General features: G+C 34.2%; 1 protein-coding gene and 1 non-coding gene across 4 annotated transcripts in view; one reads left to right on the top strand and one right to left on the bottom strand.

Moving 5' to 3' along the window:
• Nucleotides 1-20,047, top strand: part of LOC138707874 (uncharacterized) — a 469,237-nt gene extending 449,190 nt beyond the window's left edge. Inside the window, exons 11-13 of one of the 3 annotated variants that reach the window (XM_069837876.1) lie at nucleotides 9,996-10,193; nucleotides 17,779-17,910; nucleotides 18,350-20,047. In XM_069837876.1, coding sequence (XP_069693977.1) covers nucleotides 9,996-10,193; nucleotides 17,779-17,910; nucleotides 18,350-18,447 — 428 coding nt within the window. In that variant the 3' untranslated portion in view covers nucleotides 18,448-20,047. The remainder of the gene's footprint in view (nucleotides 1-9,995; nucleotides 10,194-17,778; nucleotides 17,911-18,349) is intronic. The other 2 variants (XM_069837874.1, XM_069837875.1) reach the window with 2 other exon arrangements.
• A 1,707-nt stretch (nucleotides 20,048-21,754) lies between these two features.
• TRNAC-GCA (transfer RNA cysteine (anticodon GCA)) lies at nucleotides 21,755-21,830 on the bottom strand. Its single transcript has one exon. It is a non-coding gene; the product is annotated as a tRNA-Cys (tRNA).
• Between the last annotated feature and the right edge of the window lie 4,148 nt (nucleotides 21,831-25,978).

The raw sequence follows: 25,978 nt of genomic DNA, 5'->3' as shown, positions 1-25,978 counted from the left end.
TCTTGCATTTTATAATAGGTGTAATTGTCAATATTGTCAGCCAAAACTTCTTATTGAGTACAGGGTTGTTTCCGATCTCTGATAACGAATTTGAATGACGTCATGTGAGTCAGGAATCACATCAACAGCTAAATTGCGGCGAGAGGTGACAGACCAGTAGTGAGTGATTTCATAATCAGAGTGCACGGTGTATCACAGCAGCAACACCCAAGAAAATTTAACCTTTCTGGGAGGTGTACATAACAACTCTTTCCGATGCCAAGTACAGTTACATGAAAATCATAGGAGCCTGCAAAAAACGTGGTTTCATTATTTCCAAGAAAGACATCTTATTTGTACTTAATAAGACTGGTAAAGCTCGGATTGGATTAATTCCAGAGTGGAAAAAGCAAGCAAATCCACCCCCCATCACAAGTCGCCACACCCCACGAGATGATACAAATTAATTCCATTCGAGCTTTACCAATCTCATTAAGTATACAGAAGATGCCTTTCTTGGAAATAACAAAACCTCGTTTATTGCAAGCTTCTTTTATTTTCACTTAACTGTACTTGGCATCGGAAAGGGTTGTTATGTACCCCTCCCAAAAAGGTTCGATTTTCTTGGGAATTTCTACTGAGAGTCGCCGTGCACTCTGACTATGAGATCACTCGCTACTGGTGTGTCACTTGCGCCACAATTCAGCTGTCGTGTGACTCCTGATGCACATGACGTCATTCAAATTCGTTTCAGAGGTCGGAAACAACCCTGTAGACTTCTCTGCATCCAGTGTTCGATATGAAATGATATTTTCAGAACACTCTTCAATTTCCACCTAAGCTATAAAATTCAAATCACCTTTCCGTTTTAGCATTCTTTATTTTGATTTTTAGGGTTGCCTTAGGAACACCGTACTTTTTAGCAATGACTCTAAGTGAAGTCCTGTGACTTTCCAATTCTTTCAATGTTACCTTCATCTCCTTTGGCTTATAGTCAGCCCATTTTGGAATTTTAAAAATAACCTAACCAGGGTATAAAATAAATAAGAATAGTTATTGGCCACCCATTAAGACAGTTATTGGCCACGTTGCTAATAACTATGCACACATTTAATGGACTCAAAATAAAAGTACTAGTGAAATAGTGACATTTAATAAGTTAAACGAAGGTAAATAATTGATTTTTTAAATTATTTTAAAATTACAGTTATTGGCCGGGGTGACCAATAACTGAAAAATGCGTTATAATGAAACAGTTATTAGCCAGTAAATTTTCAAAATTTAGGGATTGCATTTTATTACGTTGTATAAGTGTAAAGTCAAAAAAGATATGTACTTACCTCATAATTGGAATAATAATGAATACCAGTTAAAAGAAACAGTAATTATTACGACTCAACCACAACACAATTCTTAAGGATTTCACAAGAAACTAAAGCCTGGGAACATATGATTTGCAGAAACATCTGTTTCATCTCACAGTGCTATCTGTTGTTGAAAATTAAAGTAACTACCAAATAAGAAAACATGCTGCTACCATGTGGCAAAATATTAATTAATTATTTGTACATCCTGTCTTATAATAACACATCAAAGTTCAAGTGGCCAATAACTGTATGGTTTACCCTACGTTAATTTTCATATCATTGTCTTCCGACCATTTAGCGACTGAATTAATGTCACATTGAAGTGATTGACAGTCACTACTACTTTTGATTGTACGAAAAATTTTTAAATCGTCTGCAAATAATAAACAGTCAGAAGTTATTCTTTCCATATGTCATCTATGAATATAATAAATAGGAGAGGTCCTAAAGTAGATCCCTGCGGGACTCTGCAATTTATATTATAAGAATAAGAGTGTATATTAAACAGTCTTACACATGAAACTCTATTACTTAAATAATTTTCGAACCAGTTTACGTAGCTTACAGAAAGGCCAATATTTCCTAACTTATGAAGAAGGATATAGTGCGGAACTACATCAAAAGCTTTACTGAAATCAAAATATATTGAATCAGTTTGTCCCTGCGTTTCAATTATTGGTACAATTTGATTTAGATATGTGACCAGGTTAGTGACAGTGGATTTAGGTTTAGCAAATCCATGTTGAGAAGAATTGAGCTTGTTTTTCACATAAAACGATATATGTCTGTGAATAATGGTTTCAAAAATTTTTGAAAAGTTATTTAGGATCGAGATAGGTCTGTAGTTTCTGACATCATTTCTTTTTCCATTTTTAAATATAGGAATAATTACAGCTTGTTTCCATAGTGAGGGAAATTCACCATTTTTCAAACTAATATTAACTTAAATATGTGGGCTAAAAGAGGAATAAATATATCAGAGCATCCTTTAAAATTTGGAATATCGTCAGTGCCAATTGTTTTTGTTGGTTTCAGTTTTTTAATTGCTTTACGAACGTCATCATGTGTTACTTTAGGTATAGGTAATGAGTCTGTTACATGTATATTCGTAATAATGTTTTCATATGTATGGCTGTGTTTAGTCTGAACAGATTTGAAGTGATCAGCAAAAGCATTGTCAATGTCTAATTGATCTGTGATGTGTTTATCGTTAAGAATTAATTCAGAGGGATAATTGTCTTTCTTCCGAAATGATTCAACATATTTCCAAAACTTTTTTGGTTCCGTTTTAAGATTTTCATTAATATTTTGAAGCCATGATAATTTATCCGATTTAATTTTAGATTTCACAACTTTTCTATAGTAGGAAAATGCTTGATAATAAAATTCAGTTTTGAATTGTTTATATTTTTTATGTGCATGGTCTTTCTTTCTAATAAGTTTACGTAAGGTGTTAGAAAACCATTGTGGATAACTAGACCTTTTGACTCGAGTGACAGGAACTGCCTGGGATATGACACTATTAACTACTGAACATAGTGAGCTAGCTGCATCATTAACATCAACAGCTTTGTAAACACAGGACCAATCGTAATTATATAGACTCCAATATAAATTCAAGTAATCACCTTGAGAATAATTTGGGAAAGAATTTTGTTGATTCTGGGGAGAAAAATTTAGTGTGACTTCAAGAGTTATTGTTAAGGGAGGATGATAGTTATCCTGTAAGACTAGTGAGTGAGTGGCCAGATTGACCTCAGTCTCGGTTAAATTTGTAAATACAAGATCAAGTAAGTTTTTGTTATTAACTGTTGAATTTACTTGTTTCAATCCAAGAAAGCAAGAAGATGAAAATAACTCTTGAGCCTTAATTTTGGAGTAGTAATGGATGTTATTAGCACAACAACCAGATGACCAATTCATACCAGGAGTATTAAAATCGCCGAGAGAAACTACTCTATTATTGTGTGTATCGAGATGATTTTCAAGAAAATTTAGATAAGATTTTAGAAATTTTGGATCAGTATCGGGTGGAAAGTAATGATTACCAACTAACAAATTGAATCCGTCTGCGATAGGAATCTGAATCCATACACACTCGCTAATGAATTCTAAGTAATGTTTCCGGTATACTACAGGTATTTGATTGTTGACAGCTATTAAGCATTGCTTACGAGATTACACAAGCTGGCGCATAGCGTTTGAAAAACGAGTCTGAAGTGGTTCCCTCGTAATGTCAATTCTGCCACTCGGAGCGCTGTTCTGCCCTAAATATTCACAGCAGAACACTTAAATGACATTGACATTTGGGACATTTAAAGGACTCACCATTGCTTATTAAATGCTTCGTACAATATTTTATGGACAATAGACGTAATTTCCAAACTTCTACTCCTCAATTATATTACAATAAAAGGCTGTCATTCTTGATATTAAATCATATTACATATAAACTGAGGGACTGTCTGCTCTGTACTTCAGTTCATACACCAAACATTTCCGGAAATAAATTAACTTGACATCTTACATATACGCACTATAGCCTACCCTTTTCACCTAATATTATTAATATTGTTATTAAATAAGATATTGTAACTAATTAAGGTACTGCATTATCTTTAATTTCCTTGAATTCATAATTAAGCATTTGCAAGAAGGCCTAACTTTTCCCTCTCTTTAAAAAAAAATACGAACGTCACAATAACTGAGAAGTATAATTATTGCGCGATTTTTTCTTGCAGTGGTAAAAACATTTCTATAGGCCTACTGATTAATCTATTGAGCATAGTAATATTAAACGCTGTAGTATTTTAGTGCGTGTAAATATATTTTGAATTAGCATTTATTAAATTAGGAAGTTAGCCTGTAATTTGTGTGATTGAAATGGTTTACTGCTGTGTGCCATTGTGCAAATCGAACCAGAATAAAGAATGTGATTTTTCGTTCCATTGTTTTCCACAAGATCAAGGACTAAGAAAGAAGTGGTGTGTAGCCATTTCTCGCGAAGGGGACAAACCAAGGACTCTTTGGACGCCAAACAAGAAATCGCGTGTCTGCAGCAGACATTTCAAAGAAGCTGATTTTAGCATTAGCACAACATTAAAACGTTTGCTTCCTAATGTGGCACCATCCATCTTTGATGATTTTCCAAAACATAAACAAAATGTTTCAAACGTAAGTAGACGCAACAAAAGAAGGATAACAGAAGTGGCGAATAACATCCATCCTGCTAAGAAAAATAAACCCAATGTTGAACATAGTACATCAGCTTTCAATGAAGTAAATGTTTCAATTGAAGAAATCTATGAAGCACATAAAAAAACTATAGCCACACAGTGCTCAATTGAAAGTAAAAAAATTCCCAAAGCCATTACATTACAACGTAAAAAAATTACTAGGACAATTCGGAAACAAAATCAGCTTATTGGGAAACTAAGACAGACAATATGTAATTTAAAACGCAAGCTATAAAGATACGACCTGTTGGTACTGAGTTCTTCACATAGCAAAACACAGACAATTTTCGAATATAACTTAGCTGAACAAACTTCAAATAACACTGTAATATGCTTGGCATATTTATAATATTCGTACTCAATCAGTAATGCACAATTAATCGAACTATTTTCACGATACACAATGCTTTGTAATGGTACTATTCATCATTTCTTAGGGCAGCGAGGCGAACCTAGCGGCAGAAATTGTCATGACTCACAGGGACTTACTCTCGATCGTGCTATGCGCCAGCTTGTGTAATCTCGTAAGCAATGCTATTAAGACACCACCACCACGGGTTTTATTGGTATCCTCAAATTTTCTATCACCACGAAAAATGGTATAATAATTAGGGAATAAATTATTATACTCAACAAGCTCTTGAAGCCATGTTTCTGTCAAACAGATAATAGTGTCAGCATTACTAACAACATTTCCGAAAAATTCATCGATTTTAGTGTTTAATCCTCTGACGTTTTGATAATATATTTCAAGATGATTGCTTGAACTATACATTGTATATCAATGGTAAAACTAAGAGGCATTCCCGTTGGATCCCTCAGATTCTCTAGCAGTAGAAGCATAGTGCTGTTCCAGTTTTAATTTACCATAGAAAGGTGTGACAAGACACCCGACTGGCCAGACACCAGTGTTGTTAATTAAGTGGAAATCTTTTTCCTCAACCGAAATATGGAAAGAGGAATAAGTTTCGTATTTTGTCTTTAATTTGTTTACTACCAGAGAACTTAGCATAAGTTGGTTCTTTAGAGAATCCTCAATACTTTTACCATTAACTTTCGGACTGGATCTAGATACAAAAAGAGATTTCATTTTAGCTCTAACTGGAACTGTTTCCAGCGCACTAGATGTTAACACATCCTGAGTGACTTTACGAACTTTGCGCTTTTTTGTAACAACTTGAAATCCCTCACCGTCAATAGGAGGTGAAGGGGATCCGACCTCTTTAGCCGTAAGTTGCATAGTCACAACATTTGAAGCAGACGCTGACTTCGCAGCACCTGGATTACTTTGTTTTGATGACGCAGGTGCTGATTGAGACAACACCTGACTGTATCATTTTCTGATGCAACTAGCATTAACCTGCTGAACTACTTTCGGATTTGAATTATCCGAATTTGTAGAGCAAATTCTTTTGTCAAAAATTTCGGCCATCTGAATTTTCAGTGCTGCATTCTCTTTCTTAATTTCTAACATTTCATTATGTAGACTTTTAACATAGTCCAATATGTCACTAACAGTATCCAATATGGTCACACTATTTAACCTTACAGTCTCTACCTGCACAGATAGAGAATTCACAGAAGGCAGAGAATGCAGCTTGAGTTCTCTTGTAGGCGAAATAACTTTTTTCACAGGAGAAACTAGTTTTTTAGAACCCACAGGAGTTTCATCACCACGCGACGTCTTCAAAGCACTAATACACTAATAATAATAATAATAATAATAATAATAATAATAATAATAATAATAATAATAATAAAAAATTCGGTTAACCATTACTTCAATAAAACAATACATTAGGCTATTTAAAAACAACCTTTATCTATAATATTTACAAGTGTCCCAACCTAATACCTTATTTCAGTCTTCCACATACCAGTTTCTAAGATGATATGTTTTGCGATTTTTTCTTCCCACCAGCAACAGTAGGCTTTCCTTCAGAAGAGATAACATACACTCATCATCCTCTTTTCCCCTCCGATTCTTTTCTTGTTTTGTGAGTACTCTCCATCCCACCTGATTTCCTGGGTGCTTCCCTTATTCCATCAACCTCTCTTACTTTTTTATCCTTTGTTACCCCTAAAATCCCTGATACTTACTGGTATTAGTTCATTCATCGCTCACTGCCTCTACACACACCCTTATGCCTTCCTCTGTCCTTTCCACTGACCTCTGAATATTATTTCTGATTCCTACCTGCTGTGCATTCCTTCATTCCTCCTGGCATTCTTTCCGCTCTCTCCTCTTCAAAACTGCTGACTCCTGTCTTCAGCTGCCTAGTGTACATTCCTATGTTCTGCTTTTGTAAACTGATCTTGATGCAGTGGATTCCTAGTTCAGTGACTTCTACTTCAGTCAACCTAGTCATCTGTTCATTCGTCTTTCTTACTTGTTTCCGTTAATTATCAATATAGAATTTATTTAGACGCTGTTCTTTCCACTGTACATATTAAAGAAATGGAATAAAAAGTAATACTGTTCCACACACAAACCACAAATACTTACAAGCAGCAGGTGGACACAGCTCCCGTGCTTTTCCAACCTCGACAGTAGGAGGTGGTCAGCATCAAACTTTATAGCTTTATTCCGAACTTACGTACTCATTTCTTAGAAAGCTGAGTCATTCTGTATGTTACAGTGACGAGAAAAAATCCTGATGTCAAAAATCAAACTTTGTCCTCTCAGTCAGTGGCTAGTTGCTACATCAATTGAGGTACCTTTGCTCTATTATTAAAATTATACTATGAAAAGAAAAAAATGTGAAGTAAATTATTCGTTAAAAGGGAAGATTGTTTCCAGGCCAGGACATAAGAGAATGTTTTGGTTTTAATTATGTCACTAACACTAAAAAGCTAAAATAAAATTAATAGATTCTATGAAATTTTTCAAAAACTATTTCCATAGAATTCTGCAAATAATATAATTAATGATGGAATAATTCTCCTCAGGTTCTCAGTCATGTGAGTTGGATAGTTGCTTACAAGCTTTCGATGACTAGCTCTGCCATCTTCTTCCAGAATTGAAGTGCCGTGGGACCATGTCTAGCTAGTATATAAGCTGTCAATAGGGCTTCCTGCTGCGGGCCAATCAAGAGCTAGTTCCTAGTCCCGACTGCCTTCTCTAACAAACCACCCGCCAAGAAACAAGAGGAGACGAAGGGCATAGCATACATCCTGTTTGATAGCCCCATCTCAAGCAAGATTGATAGGCTGCTAAGGAAACGGAGGATTAAGACTATTCATAAGCCGCCCACAAAGATTCAGAACTTGCTGAGACCAGTTAAGGACGACCTTGTTCTTAGGACACCTGGTGTCTACAAAATACCCTTGTGAGTACATGCTACATTGGGCAGATGGGACGCACTATTATGGAGCGCTGCAAGGAACATCAATGCAGCATAAGACTATATTACCCCAATAACTCGGCAGTAGCGCAACACAGCCTGGAAATGAGCCAACAAATATTTCGATGCCACCACCGTCTTGGACAAGACATCGGGTTATTGGGACCTGGTTATCAAGGGAGCCATCGAAATCCAGCTAGATGTAATAATTTCAACAGAGACAGGGGTCTATAGTTGAGTATAACATGGAAACCTTCCATCAACACGCTTTGACCAACCAGAACATGGCAGGCAGTCAGGACTAGGAACTAGCTCTTGATTGGCCCACAGTGGGAAGCCGTACTAAGAGCTTATATACCGGCTAGACATGGTCCTACAGCACTTCAATTCCTGAAGAAGATAGCAGAGCTACTCACTGAAAGCTTGGAAACAATTATCCAAATCACCTGGCTGAGAACCCAAGAAGAATTATTCCATATCCAATGCCGGGAAATCCTCAAGTCCTACATAATTAATGATGTTTTGTTAATCCTTCAATTTATATTTCCTTCAAAGAAGCAATAAATTTCACTGGTGTTGTCCATGTTTATTATAATTCCATCCAGGTATTTATTCAGTTGAGTTAATGTTGGAACACTTTTATGGACATGAGGAATGGAAGCAATTGAATGGCGATAAATATATGATTTTTATGTTTTCCTATTTTATATAAGAATATCTGTTATGCTTAGTGACTACCTACCTTGCACATGTAATCTTCTTGCAAAGAAATCAGTGTTTGGTAGTAGATAATGTAACAGAATGAAATATGTGCTGAATAGAATGCTGTAGCAATTGCTTTGCTTGTGGACATTTAAGTGTTACCAGTACAAAAATCTTGAGCATTAAGGCTTGTGTGTTATGAGAACCGTTTAATGAGGGAGAGCAAGAACTCAATAGCTCATTAGTTTGCACAACAATACTAATGTAATGAACTGGAAATCACTATGTATGTTTAAAAATAGATCAAGCAATTTTATTAACCAAGCTAAAAATTATAGAGTTATGTGATTAAGAATCCCTCTTTGTGTAATCTCTTATGTGTCATGTTTTCATAAGACATTTTAGCCTGTAACTGAATACGTACGCTGGCTCAGAATTATGCCTACAGCAAATTTAAATTCTGATGTGGAGAATTTTGTATTTCTTCGGATGTATTTCTATTTTCTTTTCAGCACATAAAATTAACTCTGTGTCACAAGCATTCACATACAGGAACACACACAATGTTAGGTCTCACATAAACAATAACCTGTGGGGCAATTCATCATAGTGGAAGGCTTTATCTTGTAATGCAAGTTCAAGATAACACGGCTAGTCTAAATTTGCTTTAGTAGTGTAGTGGTTGCTCCTAATATACACTTTCGTATGCTTCTTCGGAACACAAATTTAGATTACTCAAAATTTTCTCGGGCTTCCAGCCAGGTCATAAGTTGGTGATCCACATTTAACCCTGAAGATGAGAAAGATGAACATCCTCGAAACGTCGGTGGATCACCAACTTATGACCTGGCTGGAAGCCCGAGAAAATTTTGAGTTATCACATCGCCAGGAAAGCTTCAGTAGTTATTACAAATTTAGATTGTATATAAATGTAAATACATTGGCAAAAGAACGTGACACCAGACAAATGCCTCTTAATTATTGTAAAATTTGGTTGAGCTTGTTGATCCTACTTTTGTCGATGCTCCTATTTTCTTTGTAATATGAGTACATATGAAGATTAATATTAAGTTTCGATATATTTTTGCATATAGTGGAAACATGACAATACATTCCTCACACCTATTGTAGTATTCCCTACTAAACCTGATACCAGTACTTTCTTTCTGCTGTCAGTATTTTACTCCTGTCCTTGAAAAGACAATAAACATTTCTGATGATACCAGAATAAAATATTAATACTGTAGTAGAGAAATTATTCCTCATACATTGTGCTTCTAATTGCATCCCACATAAAACTGCAATCATATTAATGAATAACCTGAATATTAATATTATGGTCAAGAATCGTTGGTGTAACATTTCAGAGAGGCAGTACCGATGTCTTGGTCAATGGGAGGAAGATGGACGTATGTACACATATACACAACGTCGTGATGTTGGTACTTATGAATGTTTCGTGGGCTCTATTATTTCAAATGATGAAATATACATCAAAGAAGCAGGTGACCACTGTCAGAGGAACATAGATCCAATGCACTTCGGTATGAAGCTTACAAGGAAAGGTATGATATATATCCAGCAATGCAAATTAATTTATCAACCAGGTCATCTAGAAACATGACTCGATAAATAATTATGTTATTATTATTATTATTATTATTATTATTATTATTATTATTATTATTAACTCATACTTAACAGGTTTACTTTCATTGAATCTTCATATGCATGCTCATTGAGCAGTAGGCCTATCCTGTGAACATTGTGCAGATACAATATATGAAAATAAAAATACTGAAAATGTTATAATTAGTTGCTGTTTTACGAGGATAATGCCGTAAGGGGAGAAACGAGACCATAATTGTTTTCTAATTAACTCATCGAAGTTGATGTTGTCTAATGATGATTGAAGTATCTGATTTTCATTATTTCTCTTGCATTCTAGTTTCTAGTATAGGCTAATCCAGTTAGATCTCCTCTTGCTTGTTTGGTGGTAACAAGCTTCTTGCGGTGTAGGAATAATTGAATACCGGTATTGATCCTGGTTCTTGGCATATGCATATGTGGCCCAGGTGAACCTGAAGATGTGTTACAGGGGGAGGGAGGGCAATCAAGCTTTGTAGTCATACGGAAGAGTGTTAATGCTGTTTTTCTTGTCATATGTATGTGATTTGTTTAGTTCTGCATATCTTGATATGGTTTGCCTTGTAGCCGCAATTTTTTATTAATGATTGTAGTTTCCTGTAAAAATGATCAAATATTTATTCTGTGTTTGTGAAGTTCTGTATTTCTGTGTTATGTGTGGGGTGACATCTCTTATTTGTTCCCCTTTGAACCAATAAGTTTGCTGCTTCATTTCTCATCAATCCTATGTAGGAAGGAATCCATTGTTTTTATTTTTTATTTTAGTAGGTTATTTTACGACGCTTTGTAAACATCTCAGGTTATTTAGCATCTGAATGAGATGAAGGTGATAATGCTGGTGAAATGAGTCCGGGATCCAGCACCGAAAGTTACCCAGCATTTGCTCATATTGGGTTGAGGGAAAACCCCGGAAAAAAAACCTCAACCAGGTAACTTGCCCCGACTGGAAATCGAACCTGGGCCACCTAGTTTCGCGGCTAGACGCGTTAACCGTTACTCCACAGGTGTGGACGGAATCCATTGTAAAGCTATTGTTGTAAGTCTTGCTTTCAAGATTTTTATTTGGGTTCGTCTTACTGCTTTTGGTGTGTCGGGATTGTAATTCATAATTGCCTGTATTGCTGCTCTGAGGTCAGATAAGATTACCGTACTATGTTTCCTTTTATTGTCGGTCTGTATATTATATTTTTGAGACCTACTTCTATGATTTGAAGTTCTCCATCAAAGTTAATTCCGTTGTGTCCTAAGTTGCATATTGGGGAGAAAATAATAGACTATACCAGTACTTTTGCTTCTTATTTGTTACTTAGGTGGAATCCATCTGTATATATTCTTAGCTAGTTTTGTTCTTGATAAATTTTCCTGAAGTGTATTTAGCGCATTTTCTCGTAGCTTATCTGGAAGTTCCTGCTGTTTGTAGGTGGTATCATATTAGTTGTGTTTCTGCTGTGATACTTATGTAGCTGTACCTAGGTCTAATCTAATGGGCTGGTGAAATTGGTAGATGACATCAATTTTGCTGCTGTTGAGTTGTGATATCGGTAGTTTTTTCTACGCAGTGTTTGAGACCATTTTGTGTCTTCAAATTGGGAGAGGTATTGCTTTTCCTGTACCAGTATTGGTTATGTTTGTATTCTTTTGCCTTAATCTTTCCTGTAAACCTAATGGCTTTCATGTCATATTCAGTATGCAGGGGCAAGTTTTGGGTTAAGGACTGCATTGCAGCTTTGGTGGTTTTCTGAAAGCTCCCATTATTAATCTGAGGGCATTTGTCTGTGCTGTTTCCAGTTTGTTTTTGTTCTGATTGTTCACTGTGGCGATTATTTCACCCCATATTACAAATTTGGTTTCATGTAGGCTTTGTATGTTCTGGTCCATTGTTTTCTTGTTCACTTTATTTACTGTATTGTCTATGTGCCTGTCATTTGTAGTGTATTATCCAAGTGTTATCCCCAGGTATGTTTCTGCTGTGCTCTATTTGATTTCTTAGCTTTTGATGTTTAATTGTAGGTATATCCTGCTGTTTTGTGTGGCAAGGAAAACATTCTGTGATGGGTTTTATTTGTATATATTTCCATATTGTTGTTAGTTGTCCATGTTTCTAGTAATTACACGGCTTGTGTAAGTAGTTTCTGTAACCGTTGATATTGCATGATTTTGTTTTTGTTTTGTGCTGAGGTCCATATTACCACATTATCATCAAAGGGAGCTATCTTACAGTTTCTTAGTCTATTTATTATATTACTATGTGTCTGGCTGATATGTACATCTATTATAAGGCAGTACATCTCACTTGACGATATGTGTCAGAGGAAGAACTTGTTTGTATGGGCTATTCTATAAGAAATCGATCAGTAAAAAACCTCGCATTTTTTTTTATACTCTAATTTTTTCCCTACTTATACAAGGTGCTGAGGGGAGTGCATTTTCAAAAATATACTATCGAAAGGTTTTCGTATTATTGAGCGACAAATTTAGCGTATTTTATAAAAACAAGCCTCTTTCAGCGCTCAGAACTCTGGAACCATTTACTGCAGAACATTGAACGAGAGCTCATTTTGAAGCAGACATTTGGTAGGTTATGTTAAGAAGTAATCCTTATTTTTATTGTATACAGAGAAACAGATAATCTGATTTTACTTGCTTTTAGGCTTTTTGGCCATTTGTAAAAATGTAAAAAAAATATTGAGAAAAAACCTTGCATTATTAGGAGGGATTCGGTATTGTTTGCTTAGTGGTACGGCAATAAGTTTTGAGGATATTAAATAAATTATTTTCACACGCCTAGACTTGAACGGCGCAGTACCACGCGCACTGGCCGAGACCTGAAGATAAGCGAGCGTTGGGCGTAATTTTACTCCTGTGTTTATGAAAACCTGTCATAAAGCTAGCACAGCCATGACTGCTAGACGAGACATCACGTGTTTGTCTCCTGGCCTTGCTTATCTCGGCTAGCTCCCGTCTCACAGTCAGCTGGTTAGTTCATGCACGTACTATTTATTTTCTTTATTTTATATTTTCAATACTTTCTTATCAACATACCATCAGTAAAAAATATGTGTTTATTTGTACTTTCAAAGCGGAATCTAACTATATATTTTTAAAATATTTTTTCCTAGCCAAAGGCGTCTTAATGAGGAAAAATCTAAATTTCTCCATTTCCATAAAAAGTAAGAAAATCTGTTATATGTCAATCATTGGGTGAAAGGGTTTCGGAGCTACAACAGTTTAAAGTTACTAATTTTATGAAAATACGATAAATTTAAATGTTTTTAATTTAAACACTATGAAGTTCTGATGCCTCAAACTTTGCACAAAGCATTGTATCACAGTTCTCTACGTACAAAAAAAGTTTCATTGTATTTAGAAATTGTAAGGACAATTTTCTCTATATTTCGGTCGATTTGAGATGGAATAGCTCGTATGCATCTGAAGTGTGATTAGTGTAATATGTAGCTAATTGGCGATGTATGCAATAGAGGGGGAAAGGAACTGGCTGTCAACCCCATTATCTCCTGGCCTAGTTGCCTCATAAGTGGTGCCATTTTGGTATTACTTGTGAGGTTCAGACCTGTCTTCGGACAGTTGACTAAACAACAACAACAACAACATGTCTTTGTGACGTGAAAGTTCTATAGTAATGTATTTAATGTTATCATTTATTCCTATGCTTGACATTTTGTGCAGTAGGAGTGTGTTCTTGGGATTTTATCAAATGATTGTTTTAAATCTACAACAATTGAAGCTGTGCTCTCCTTGTTAAGTGCATCTTTTACATCTTGCGTGAAGCATGCCTTTTGATGAATTGTTTGTAAGTACCAGTACTGCAGTACCGGTACTTCCAAAAGCCCATCTGCTCTTCCTCTATTAGATTTAGTGATTCCAAATAAGACATTTCTTTCCAAAACTTGCCTTATCCATTTTTTTAAATGTAGTGGTACCCTGACTTTCTTTGTTAGGCATGTAATAATTCCACCATAAACAATTACATAAAAACTTCCTTTTTCCCCATAAAAATCTGTAACGAAAACTGTGGTGTTATTCCTTAACTTGTCTTATACATACTTGTCATTCCATAACTCGCCCAATACAATCAACCAATAAATGAGAGACATGGTGTTACATCACATTTTTTCCCACGGTTTATGTGTGGTGTTCTCTGCCTATGTCTATGGTGTATACCACAGTCATTTTTCTTATTTCAAAGGTTTTTGGTGTGATGTGAATAGGTAACTAATTGAATCAGTAATAGGTATATCTACATACTCATTATTAATGTTTAGAGGATGGCAGAGAATATTATTCCTGCTGTTAAAGATAAAGGAAAACGACGGAAAAGCAATCCAGATTCCTGGAAAAAGTATCAGGAGAAGGAGATAAGGAAGCAATTCAGAGAATATGAGCAATTCTTTCTCAAACATGCTAAAGTCTTTAAGTTAGGGGGGATTGCTCTGTAGATAATTGAAAATTGGCTGCTAAGAGTATGCTGAGAAAACTACATTGTGGCATTTCAAATTTTCCTCTGCGAAACGATTCTTTATTAGTAGAGGTGCACAGGAAAGGGGAGTCTCACTGTATTACAGACATCGATGTAGGGAAATCGGTGGTGAAGAAAAGAGAAAAGTCTGCAAAACATGCACATGCCTCCTTTAGAATTTCCAGGAGTAGTCCTAGTCCCCGCAAAAGTGAAGGATTTAAAGAATTTTCTAGAAAAGGATTTTGGGGTAAATAGGAAAAAGGATGAGTACTGGTAGCTTGTCTTTTATAATAACTTGTTCACAGTCTTTCAGCTGCAGAAGACAATAATATCCTTGAAGGGGAATTTTTTTCGTGAAGGATGTGAAGAGGGGGAATCAGATTTAAGAGTGTAATTCAGATTAATAGTATAACAGCTGTATAGAAGGTTGAAGATAATTGGAGTATAACATAAACCATTCTACTTGGATCCTTGTAACTTTTCATTAATTCATGTTTTTTGTTTCGTATTTGAAACTTGTGTTTTTAGAGTATTTCTATGGTATTGTCATACAATTTTATATTATGTTTTAGTTTTTGACAGAAATCCAAAATATCCTTGGGTTCAGGGAATCTGAGAATATTGTTTCCTACTGTAGTAACATAGCTTACTGTATTTTCCAAAATAATGTTCTTTCCATTGTATTCTGAAACAAATAAAATAAATTGTGGTTTGCAAGGTGCAATATTGATAAGATTAAAAAAACAGAACGTGCCAATTTTTGTTCATGTGCTCTCAATAAAATAATGTAAAGTAATATGACTTACACATTGTGATTTTCAAGCCATAATATTCATGGGGATAAAAAAGGCAAGAAGCCTTCAATTTTTATTCTCTTTGTGGCGTTGTTGAATAACTAGGCTTCTGTTGATAATATTTCCCTGTGTGATATTCTTTTTGATCTTGGGTTGAACTGTTAGTAAAAAATTTCAAGAAGTTTTACTCAGGATTATAGGAATTATGTGTTTTCGCGTTTCCTGAACAATAACTTATGGATAAAGCAAGTTCTGGAAAGAATCGCCTCAAATAATAAGTTAATATTGTTATCAAGCAGTCATTTGTTTCTACTATGATTGTGTCAGTGAGATTGACTTATAGACATTTAGTGAGTTTGCTGCTTTCCCATTCTTTTCTAATGGTATGATAATTACTTTCTTCTAGATATTTAGAATACCGTACTAATTTTGGAGCTCAATATTTTATTCAGTGTAAAGAGTAAAATGTTACGAGCTGTCTCTCCAAAATGTAAGAGATTTTCTATGTATTTTGTTACGCCAAGGACCTTTCTGTTTTTGAAGCGTTTGAGTGCTTGATGTAATTCTTGTTTGGAGAAGCTTTTATTGAAGATATCTTCTGGAGTGTCAATGTTGTCTTTTTGCTTTCGTAATTCCCGTGGTTCCCTGTTTATGTACTTGATTTCTTTCTTGTTTTGAGGCTTTATCGAGTGAATTATTTTGTAATGTATTGCAAATTTCTCTGCTATTTTATTGTGTTCAGTTACATCTTTGTTTTGAATTGTAATGTTCTCTGCATTGTTTTCTCTAAGCATTGCTTAAGTATTTTATGTGGTTACTGACTTTTGTTCTAGATGTTCTATAGTCTGGTTTCTGTATAAATAATAATATTTTTTGTACAAACCATTTTTCTCTCTCCACTTCTGTACCTCTTCGGAATTTTGGTTTCTTGTGCTGTGTTTCTTGCTTTGGCTCCTTTTTTTTCTGTTTTTTTTTTTTTTTTTTTTTTTTTTTTTTTTTTTTTTTTTTTTTTTTTTTTTTTTAGAGCCCAAAAGAGTTTGTACTTCTTAAATTTTTGTTTTTGTATTGAAAGTTTTGCTGCGTGAATTAGGTGTTCGTTAATTTCTTTTGTGGTTTTGTTACTGTCTTGGTTCAATTCTATTTGTTGGAAGAATTGGTTTGCTATGTTAGCATATCTTGTCCAGTTTACCTTTTAGAAATACAGTGTAGTCTTAATCTCCTCTTGTTTTCAGTTCTTTGTTAATTTTATTGTTAATAAGGCTATTCAATGTCACTTGCAGGATATTTCAAGATTTGTTTCTTTGCCTTGTTTTCTAAGTTTGTTTATGTATGTTGTCTGACAAAATTCATCTACAACTTATGAAGCACACGAAGGAACCAGATGTTCGCATCAGATTCTTGTTTGTTCGTCTTTTTTGGTAACTATAAAATCAGCTCTTCAGTTGAGAATGTTTAACAACAAAGCGAAGACATTGAGTATTCAACATTTTCTGGGTAGCATTGCGAGTTTCAGTACACTCATAAAGACGATTAATAAAATAAATCCATTAAGAAATTATTTAATTTTTTTAACTTTTAATATTAGAGTTTAAATCAATTATTCGCTAGGTGGCACCAAGAAGCAGGAACCCTAGAACCCACTTAAATTCAAAACTAATGCAAAAGAAAAAACAACACAAATAAGACTTGCAAGGTGAAAGTTTTTATTCCACTTCCTTCAATCTACTGTAATGAATATGAGTTCTCTGCAATTGCAGAGATCATGAGCGCATAACATAATATAAGTAGGTTGTATATTACCACCTGTCATATGTGACAACATTTTCTATCAAAACTCTCTGTTTAGAATATCGTTACATATTTTCGTTAATGAAATTAGGTACAACACTTTTGCTTGGTTACACTTTGCTAGTGAAACAAATGTTTACCACGTATGCTAACTATATTTACTTTAGATCATCTCTTTACTTTGTTAGGTGTGTGTTTTCTCACGCATATTAAGATACAGTAGACTAGGCAATTTCAAAATTAAAGTTTTTATGATTATTTTTAGGTTTTGACATATTTATTGTAGGTATTCATGTATTTCGTGTAAACCTTTTTCGTCTTAATGCATGTAAAATTGCTATTTTAGAAATAAATAAGATTGCCACTTCTCGTAGCTTAGGGTTTCTTCAAGGTTCAATTTGTAAGTCAATACAGTAAAAATACATTATAGAATATTCCTCCCAGGTTCATGCTTCGGGAATCAACCAAATAATGGTATAAACCAAGGCTCTGGAGGATTTTCTCCACCACGCCCCACAACACCGGGTATGTCCAGCAGACAACCTGAACCCACAAAACCTTGGAAACCAATAACAGGTATGGTAATATTACTGAGCATGGGAGATGAGAATAGCAAAGTGGAAACATATTTTAAAATTACATTCTTAAATTAGAAACAGGTGTAACAATTTCTTTGAGTGTTAGACTTCTTTCATTAGACATACATTGAATTATTACATGTGAAAACAATTTGGTCCGTAAATTTATATATATATTTTTTTGACGTGTTTATTGTATTCATATTACCAAATATTCCTATTTGCATAATGAATTATTAGAAAAGTCACTGGTTTAAATATGGTGCATAAGGGAATATAAAATTTTTATTATGGTAATTCAGCAGTGCACCCACTTTAAGTGTAATTATCTCAATGTCTCGAATCTTGTCATCAAGGACGTTTTCAGAGCATAAATAATTATCTTATGTAGCTATTTGTAATAGTGTGAAATGAAACTTTATTATCTGTACTTGCAGCACCACCTAGAGACGCAAGTGGTGGAGGTGAACGGAATACAGCTTCTGCCCTGAAATATGCATTGATGGCTGTTCTTTTGTACGTCTGCCAACACTGAAACAAATGATTGGACTGACCAACCAGTATTCTATGATTCCTGAACAAGGATTAGTGGATCTGCATGCAGGGTGGAGAGGGCATCAGGCAATTGTAAAGTGATATTAACGATCCGTCTCCCCAACATGTGCAGCAACACAAACAGTGAATGTGATCTTATAGACTGTATTTTATGTATTTTATATGAGACAGTGTTTGCTATGTTGTCACGCATGAGACTCTCGGATGTTCATAGTGAGTGTAGGAAGACTGGCTCACAGTTGCACTTCAGGCACTTGACTTCGTTTTAATAATTTTGTTCAGAATTTGAGATGCTTAATGCAGTCCTTTGTACGAAAATGAGTAATCTTTTAAGTTGGACTGTACATTTAGATCTCATTCATAAGTGTAAATTCATATATTAAATGTGGGAAACTTCATTTTATGTGCATAGTGTGTCCAGAAATAGAACGTTTCACTTCTGTGTATATAAAATAGAACAGTTAGCCTTATCTGAGTAAGAAACTCCCGTTTCTAGGCTGTTTTTTTTTATATTTTGACATAGAGTTTAAATGCATTTCTTTATTCACGACTTTTACATTGCACATAAATACAGGACAGACTCATGCTGATTTTATTTATTTCTTCAGATTTCCATTTAACATTGTTTTTAAGACATTATTTATTTATACGGCATTTTGCTTACATTATCTTTTTGATGTTCACTTGTCCATGTGCCTGCAAATCGTTTTCTAGCCACCTACGTAAGATCTTTGAATAGAAAATCTTGCCAGGTAAAATAACAATGAGGCACGAAGTGGATTTAAGAAATTAGGAATATAGAACAAAATATAAAAATAGTATTGACAGAAAAACTTCTTAGCCCACTAATTGAATTTTAAGTGTGTGGATGAAATGGCATTGTATCTTAAGAGTTCCATATCTTTGAATTATATATATATATCTCAGTGGGCATCATATTTTTGCAGAAATTCATGTTGTATTGGTGGCCTATATGATATATAGCTATACAGAGGCGTTGATTGCCTTTACGCCAAAGTATGACAGAGGACGTTATTTGGTATAAAAATGTCAAATATGTGTTTCAGTTGTGCAATGGTTATGTTGAAAATTCATATTATTTTAAACGTTCATATCTTCTTTTCAGTAGAATATTCGTATAGGTACTTTGATAACAGCAATCACTTTCTCTGTCTGTCGTTTATAAGACAAGAGTCAATCTGTCCCTTGTCGAAGGTAGATATTAGTGACAAATATCATGTAAAAATTAGCTGGCTGATTTCAATTAGTTATTTCACTATCTGTAATTGATTAGTGCAAGTAAGTATAAAGAAACCAGTACGTAGGTTATTGTATTTTTTGTAATGACATTTCACTGGAAAGAATTAGCTGATACAATAAAGAGTTTATTATATTATGATCTAAGTAAAGTAAAGAAAATTTGAAAACATTGATCTTTTTGGTTCCAGAAATTAAATTTGAAAAAAATATATTAATTATACATTTTATGTTCCAAATACCGTCCCCTGCCACTTCATAAAATAAAGACATTCAATAACTTTACACTACTTGTGTATTTGTCATAGATCTTTCCATATGAGGTGTATAGTTCCAAAAGTCGACATCTGCCATTTTTATGAAAAATGAGTTACGATCATTTCTTATATCTTTGGGTTGAAATACATTGGAAAAACACTATTTCATCCTCAAAAACTCGATATTTCTAACATAAATCAAGCTTTAAAATATGGAGTTTTTTCCAAAACCCGACTTATTTTGTTAAAGTATTGTTCCAAAACTCGACATATGTAGTTTATTCCAAAGTCCGACATTTACACTGCCATTGTGTGAACTATGAAGGCCAGTAACGTTCCAGAAGTCGACATCTTTGCTCAAGATAAAGAAAGTGTGTGATTTCTTTTAGAATATCATAATTCTTCAGTGCACGGAACTTACTGGGAAAATTGACAATGGAACTTTAGCTGAATAAGAATATGCTTCATTATATTGGTACTTCAGAGCTGTGCAGATTTTTACAACGTGTTGACGTGTTGTGTGAGCTTCTTATAGAAGTAAAATTTTCATAGAATCTCACATACAGATTTCGCCTTCAGAGCCTGGGTGTGGAAGAAGGAGAGTCGGTGATACAAAGAACTAGACAAAACATAGAAAAGAGATAGGAAGTTAAGTTTTATGCTAACTGTAATGTTTGTCTTTACAGTGATTGTGCGATGCTTGCCTGTATTTGATAATTTTTTGTATTGATTATTGGTCGCTACTCTCTCAGAACTCAAAACTTTTCCCATAAACCAATGAAGTTTCCTAACTCAGCGTGATATCAACCACTTTTACAAAGTGTTTTATAGCATCCCCAATAAGTTGGTTCAAGATGAATTCATACTGAATACACAACAGCTGATTATCCTAAAGCATATTTTGTTAACAGAACAGTGAGACATCAGGGGATGGGAGCAGATCGTGTTGTACCAGTTTACAGACAAACTTTCTTAAAAATCTTGCAAGTGTCAAAGAATTGGGTGGGACTTGTATTTAAGTGGCATTTAAAAATTGGACTTCCGCCAGTACAAAAAGAAGAGAAGAGGGTACATGTAGCAAGAAATGTGAAATAAAGTGATATGCTATGAAAGACTTCATCGAAAAATTAGGTACTATGAGTCACTCCATTTCCTCCATACCAACGGATAGAATTTTTTTATGGAATTGAGAAGGAGGCAAAGAAGATGAACATTATGAAATCCGAAGATTACTGCAATATCTTCAACAATGACACCATAAACAAGTTAAGTATAGACTGTCCAGTTTATGAGTGGAAAACGAATATACAAACTGTTTTGAAGCCACCAAATGGCTAGCATTTCGAACTAAAATTCTGTAAAAGAATTAAGATAAGGGAATAAAAAATTGAGTTGCGATAAGGGGTGAACAAAACTATAGAAGAATTGTAAATTTGTACAAAGGATTTTGAAAAAGGGGAAAAATCATACTTGCACAAAAACACATGCATAATCTGTAAGGAAGAACTAAGTAATGTTAACAAATTACTTAACGAAATGTTTAAGATGACTGGAGAGACATGGAAACTTTGGAATATTGCAAGAATATTACAGACCGTATTTATAACGAGGATGAGGATGAAGAAGATTGACTATCTATGAACCACAGGGAGAAGAGAATTTCAGGATTTAAAATGTACACTTAATGAAGGTTAAATATAATATTCTGATGATATATATAAATGAATGACAATTGTTTATTACATTCTTACCATTTAATACGAGAAAAATTCGTACCGGCACCGGGAATCGAACCCAGGACCTCTCAGCTCTGCACGCTGAGCGCTCTTTCCAACTGAGCTATGCCGGGACACGATCCACGGCGCCGGCCGAACCTCTCTCTTTCGATTCCCGGTGCCGGTACGAATTTTTCTCGTATTAAATGGTAATAATACACATTGGCTACTTCATAGTAGACATGTAATATTCAATGAGGTGGGCGAGACCTCATACTTAATGAATATTGATTTATTACATTCCATGGATTCAATAAAATTAATAGCTTTTTAGTATAAAATGTGGATTATTTATGGGAAATAATGTTATTAGAATTTCCAAAATCCGACATAAATTTTATTGTTAGTTCCAAAATCCGACATATATTTTATTGTTAGTTCCAAAATCCGACATATGCAATAGTTAGTTCCAAAACACGACATGTTCATATTTAATAATCTAATAACTCTTACAAAAATACATACTTTTAGTTCAAACATGTAATTTTATCCTCAGCTTTACTATTAAAGACTATTATAAAAATTTCCTGCACATCTCAACACTGGGAATACTACAGATAGTTTTTTGGCTTTTTCTCTAAACCACTTAGAAAGCAAATGTCGGGTTTTGGAACTATACACCTCATATATCTTATTTTTTGCCCTGAAAAAAACCCTCGAAAGTTTTCTACTATGATAAACTGACAATATGTAAGAGACTCTTACTACCATACACATTTATTGTTAAGTATCAGGATATACGTGTAAATAAAATGAACACATTTATTAAAATACATTCTGTATGTATTTTCTATTGTTGGGGAAGTCAACTGTAAAAATTTGTGACACGAGGTAGCTATATTAAAAACACGTTTATAAAACTCAGTGCCTTATATTAAGTGTATTATGAACCAGTCTCAGAAGTAATAAAGCAATCGTCGGTAAATATTTCTCTAAACCATACCAAAGGAAATGGAATCCTGACTCTCGGCAGGGGAATTGTAATAGTGATAGGAGTTTTATAAATTCCTAAGCTATCTTGACTGTTCACATTAATTATATTTTACCTGTGTTCAAAACATGTTTGATTTCCATGAACAAATATGTATGTTGATTATTGTCTTGGAAATTTTTTATGGAATCTCTACTTAATTTTAGAAAAATAAACTGCAATGAAATTTCCCAGGAATGGGCTTCATATTATTAAATTAAAAAAGATTTTTATTTTTATTTTGTCATATTATTAAATGTATTTTTATTTACTTAAACATACGTAGAACAAAGACCACAACCACAGGAGAAGGGGCAGGCGGGGCATGTTCCCTGGGTGCCATGCTGGGAAGGCGCCAAAATGACTAAATACTATGTGTATACTGGATGTTTCCCGGCAATTATAATACGTAATTCCCATAATTGGTACCTAATAAATAATTTGATAAGAATTTAATTTTTTTTTTTGGAATCTTAATGTCATATTTAACATAATGTGACGAATTTGCCAGTCCCTGCCATCTAGTGGCATGCACTTAATTTGAGCGAAGTGCACAACACTATCGACCCTGTCTAGTGAATTCTCGAAATTGACTCCCTATAGGGAATGATCAAAGGCTGAGTTCTCGAGGACTCTGCTTCTGGCCATTTCTACGACACGCCACTACTGGTCAGCTTGCATAAGGAAGGAGCCTTCCACTGCGACAGTTTATATCTGATAATCTTCAGTTGTGTCCTGCAATTTTGCAGTGCAATTGAGTCTCAGAGTGCAGTTCACTGCAATGCAAAGTGTATTATTATTATTAGTGTTTAAATTAAATTTAAGTGAAATGGTGATCAGTGAATGTTGTACCTGTAACCCTTTAGTTGAATAAATACCGTTACAGTAACGAAAGTGAAATCAAGATTAAATAATGTCAAAAACACCTTCTGAAGCAGAGTACAGAAAGTAAGCAAAGGAACAAAATAAGGCAGCACATCTAGTTTCATGACATCTTTGTTGACTGACTGCACTAAAGGTATGTTTAAAATATTTCAATTTTTAGAATATTATTATCTTTGACATAACTGAATAGGCCTTCTTTTGTTATCAATTAATTAATAAGTTGTGGATAAACCGTATGCGCAACGAAAATCTTTTTTGCAGTATTATTTAGTAATAATTAAGTTCTCTAAATTATTATAATACTGTTGTTATAAGATTCACATTAATGTTGAAGCCTGAAGTTAAAATTTGTTAATTTATTTTGTTTTTAGTTTAATTCCAAAGGCAAAACATATCTTTTCAGAAACATTGTTTTGCTTAACTGTCAATAAATGTTTTAAAAATAAAATAATTCTTTACTTTCTTTTGTCAATAATATTGAGATTTTTTTTAAGTGAAACCCTAGATCATATATACCCAGATTGCTCGGCCTTATAGGCTTTGACGGTAACAACTTTTGTCAGATTTACTATGCTGCCATCTAGTTGTTACATAAAGAGTCACGTCATAACTCCCATTAGAATTGCATTAGCGACTGTACTGCCATCTCGTGTTCGTTTATGGCAGACAGGTGGCGATCCTGGCGGTTGTTCTCTTCAAAGTGCTACTGATTTTAACATAGGGATGAGTTATCTGTTATATATATGATCTAGGGTGAAACTAAAGGCAGCCTAACGTCACTTGATGATTCAGATCTAAAGGCAGGTATGCAAAAAAAAAAAAAAAAAGAGGGGCAAGACCAGCAGGTTGATCTTCTGTCATAATGGAGGATGTGGGCGAGGAGGAGGAGGAGATGGAGACAAAACCTTACGAAATTTCCGGAGTGATCGAAAAGTCCAGATATACTCAAATAGAACCAAATTTTTCGTCAGTACCAATATCGAACCTTAATTTGTCAATTGTTTCCTGAACTTAAAAATCTGATATATACAAAAATAATTAAAATGAATTTTAAATACGATTAAAAATTGCAGATCTAAAATTTTTAAATCAATCTTGACTGTAACATAATATTTCTGTAGCTTAAAATGTTAAATTTAAGAAAATTACAAATTGATTTAAAATAAGTTTTATTATCAATGACTAAGTTTTATTAGTTTAATGTATAATAGATTCACAAAACTCGCTAACAACTCTCATCAACCCATGGGGAAGATGTGCAGAATCCATGTTAGCCTCTGGTGACAGACACTGTGGTCCTGTGTAGGACTATATTATAATCTCTTTGTGTATACATCTAAATTACACTCCTTTTATTTACAAAACTATGGAACAGCTCCCATTTTTTATGTATTTTGCTTTATCGAAACAAGATGATGTATGCAATCAAGGAATGTTGGCCTACTTTTAAGTTCTTTGACATAAAGACCTGCATTTAGTTTGTCACATAAGATAGAACGGTAATTTACCAGATGCTGTCACCCTTCTCTATGTCGTTTTTGCTCTCCAAAAACATAAACATGGAAGTAGGGGTTTTGAGTAAGTAGAAATTTTAATGATGTGACGCAATGCGTATTTACGAAAAGAGATTTCTATGTTTCTCTTGCCTCTTTTCTCCTCCTCCCAATACTTTATTTTGATATTTTATTCCTTATTATTTCTACCATTTCTATATTATTATCAGTGACGTGTGGGAACGTCACATTTGAAGAGGTGAATTCCAAAGTGCCATAAGTCATTTGTTCAAGATTTTAACTTAAGGTAGCTTCAGAATTACTGTTTCACTTTCTATCAAGGGGACATAAACATATATTCTATAATGGTATAAGTCATTCATTACATGCAGTGAGACATATCAAATTTATTCCAAACTGTCCAAAGTATTCTGATTATTGCTTCCAAATTGACTTAAGTTGGCACGCATTTGCTACACGAGTATAGACTATATACAAAACTAATTTTGCTTGCACTGTTGGCTATGATGCAATGATATTCGTGAAATATGAATGAAATCAATATTGAAGAATATAGTGATACTGTTTTACAGTCTCGAAGAGGACGTAAGGGACAAGAAATGAGTTTGACTCAGGGGCATAGCGTGCATGGATGCAGATCATGTGTCACATCCCCTGAATGTTTCTGAACAAAAGATATATTTTTATCGTTATTTGCCGCTACTTTATTTTGTGTATATCGTGTCATACCTGTTACACATAATAATTATTATTTGAAGATTACTTTCAAATTTTAAATGTCGCTGCTACAACAATGGAAATATATTACACAACGTGACAAAGCCCGAGCCAATTTATAAATGGCAAGTTCTTA

This window comes from Periplaneta americana, chromosome 10, assembly GCF_040183065.1.
Source record: "Periplaneta americana isolate PAMFEO1 chromosome 10, P.americana_PAMFEO1_priV1, whole genome shotgun sequence".
NCBI classification, from domain to species: Eukaryota; Metazoa; Arthropoda; class Insecta; order Blattodea; family Blattidae; genus Periplaneta; species Periplaneta americana.
Note: the sequence above shows the minus strand (reverse complement) of the source record. Positions and strands in the feature narration are given on the sequence as shown.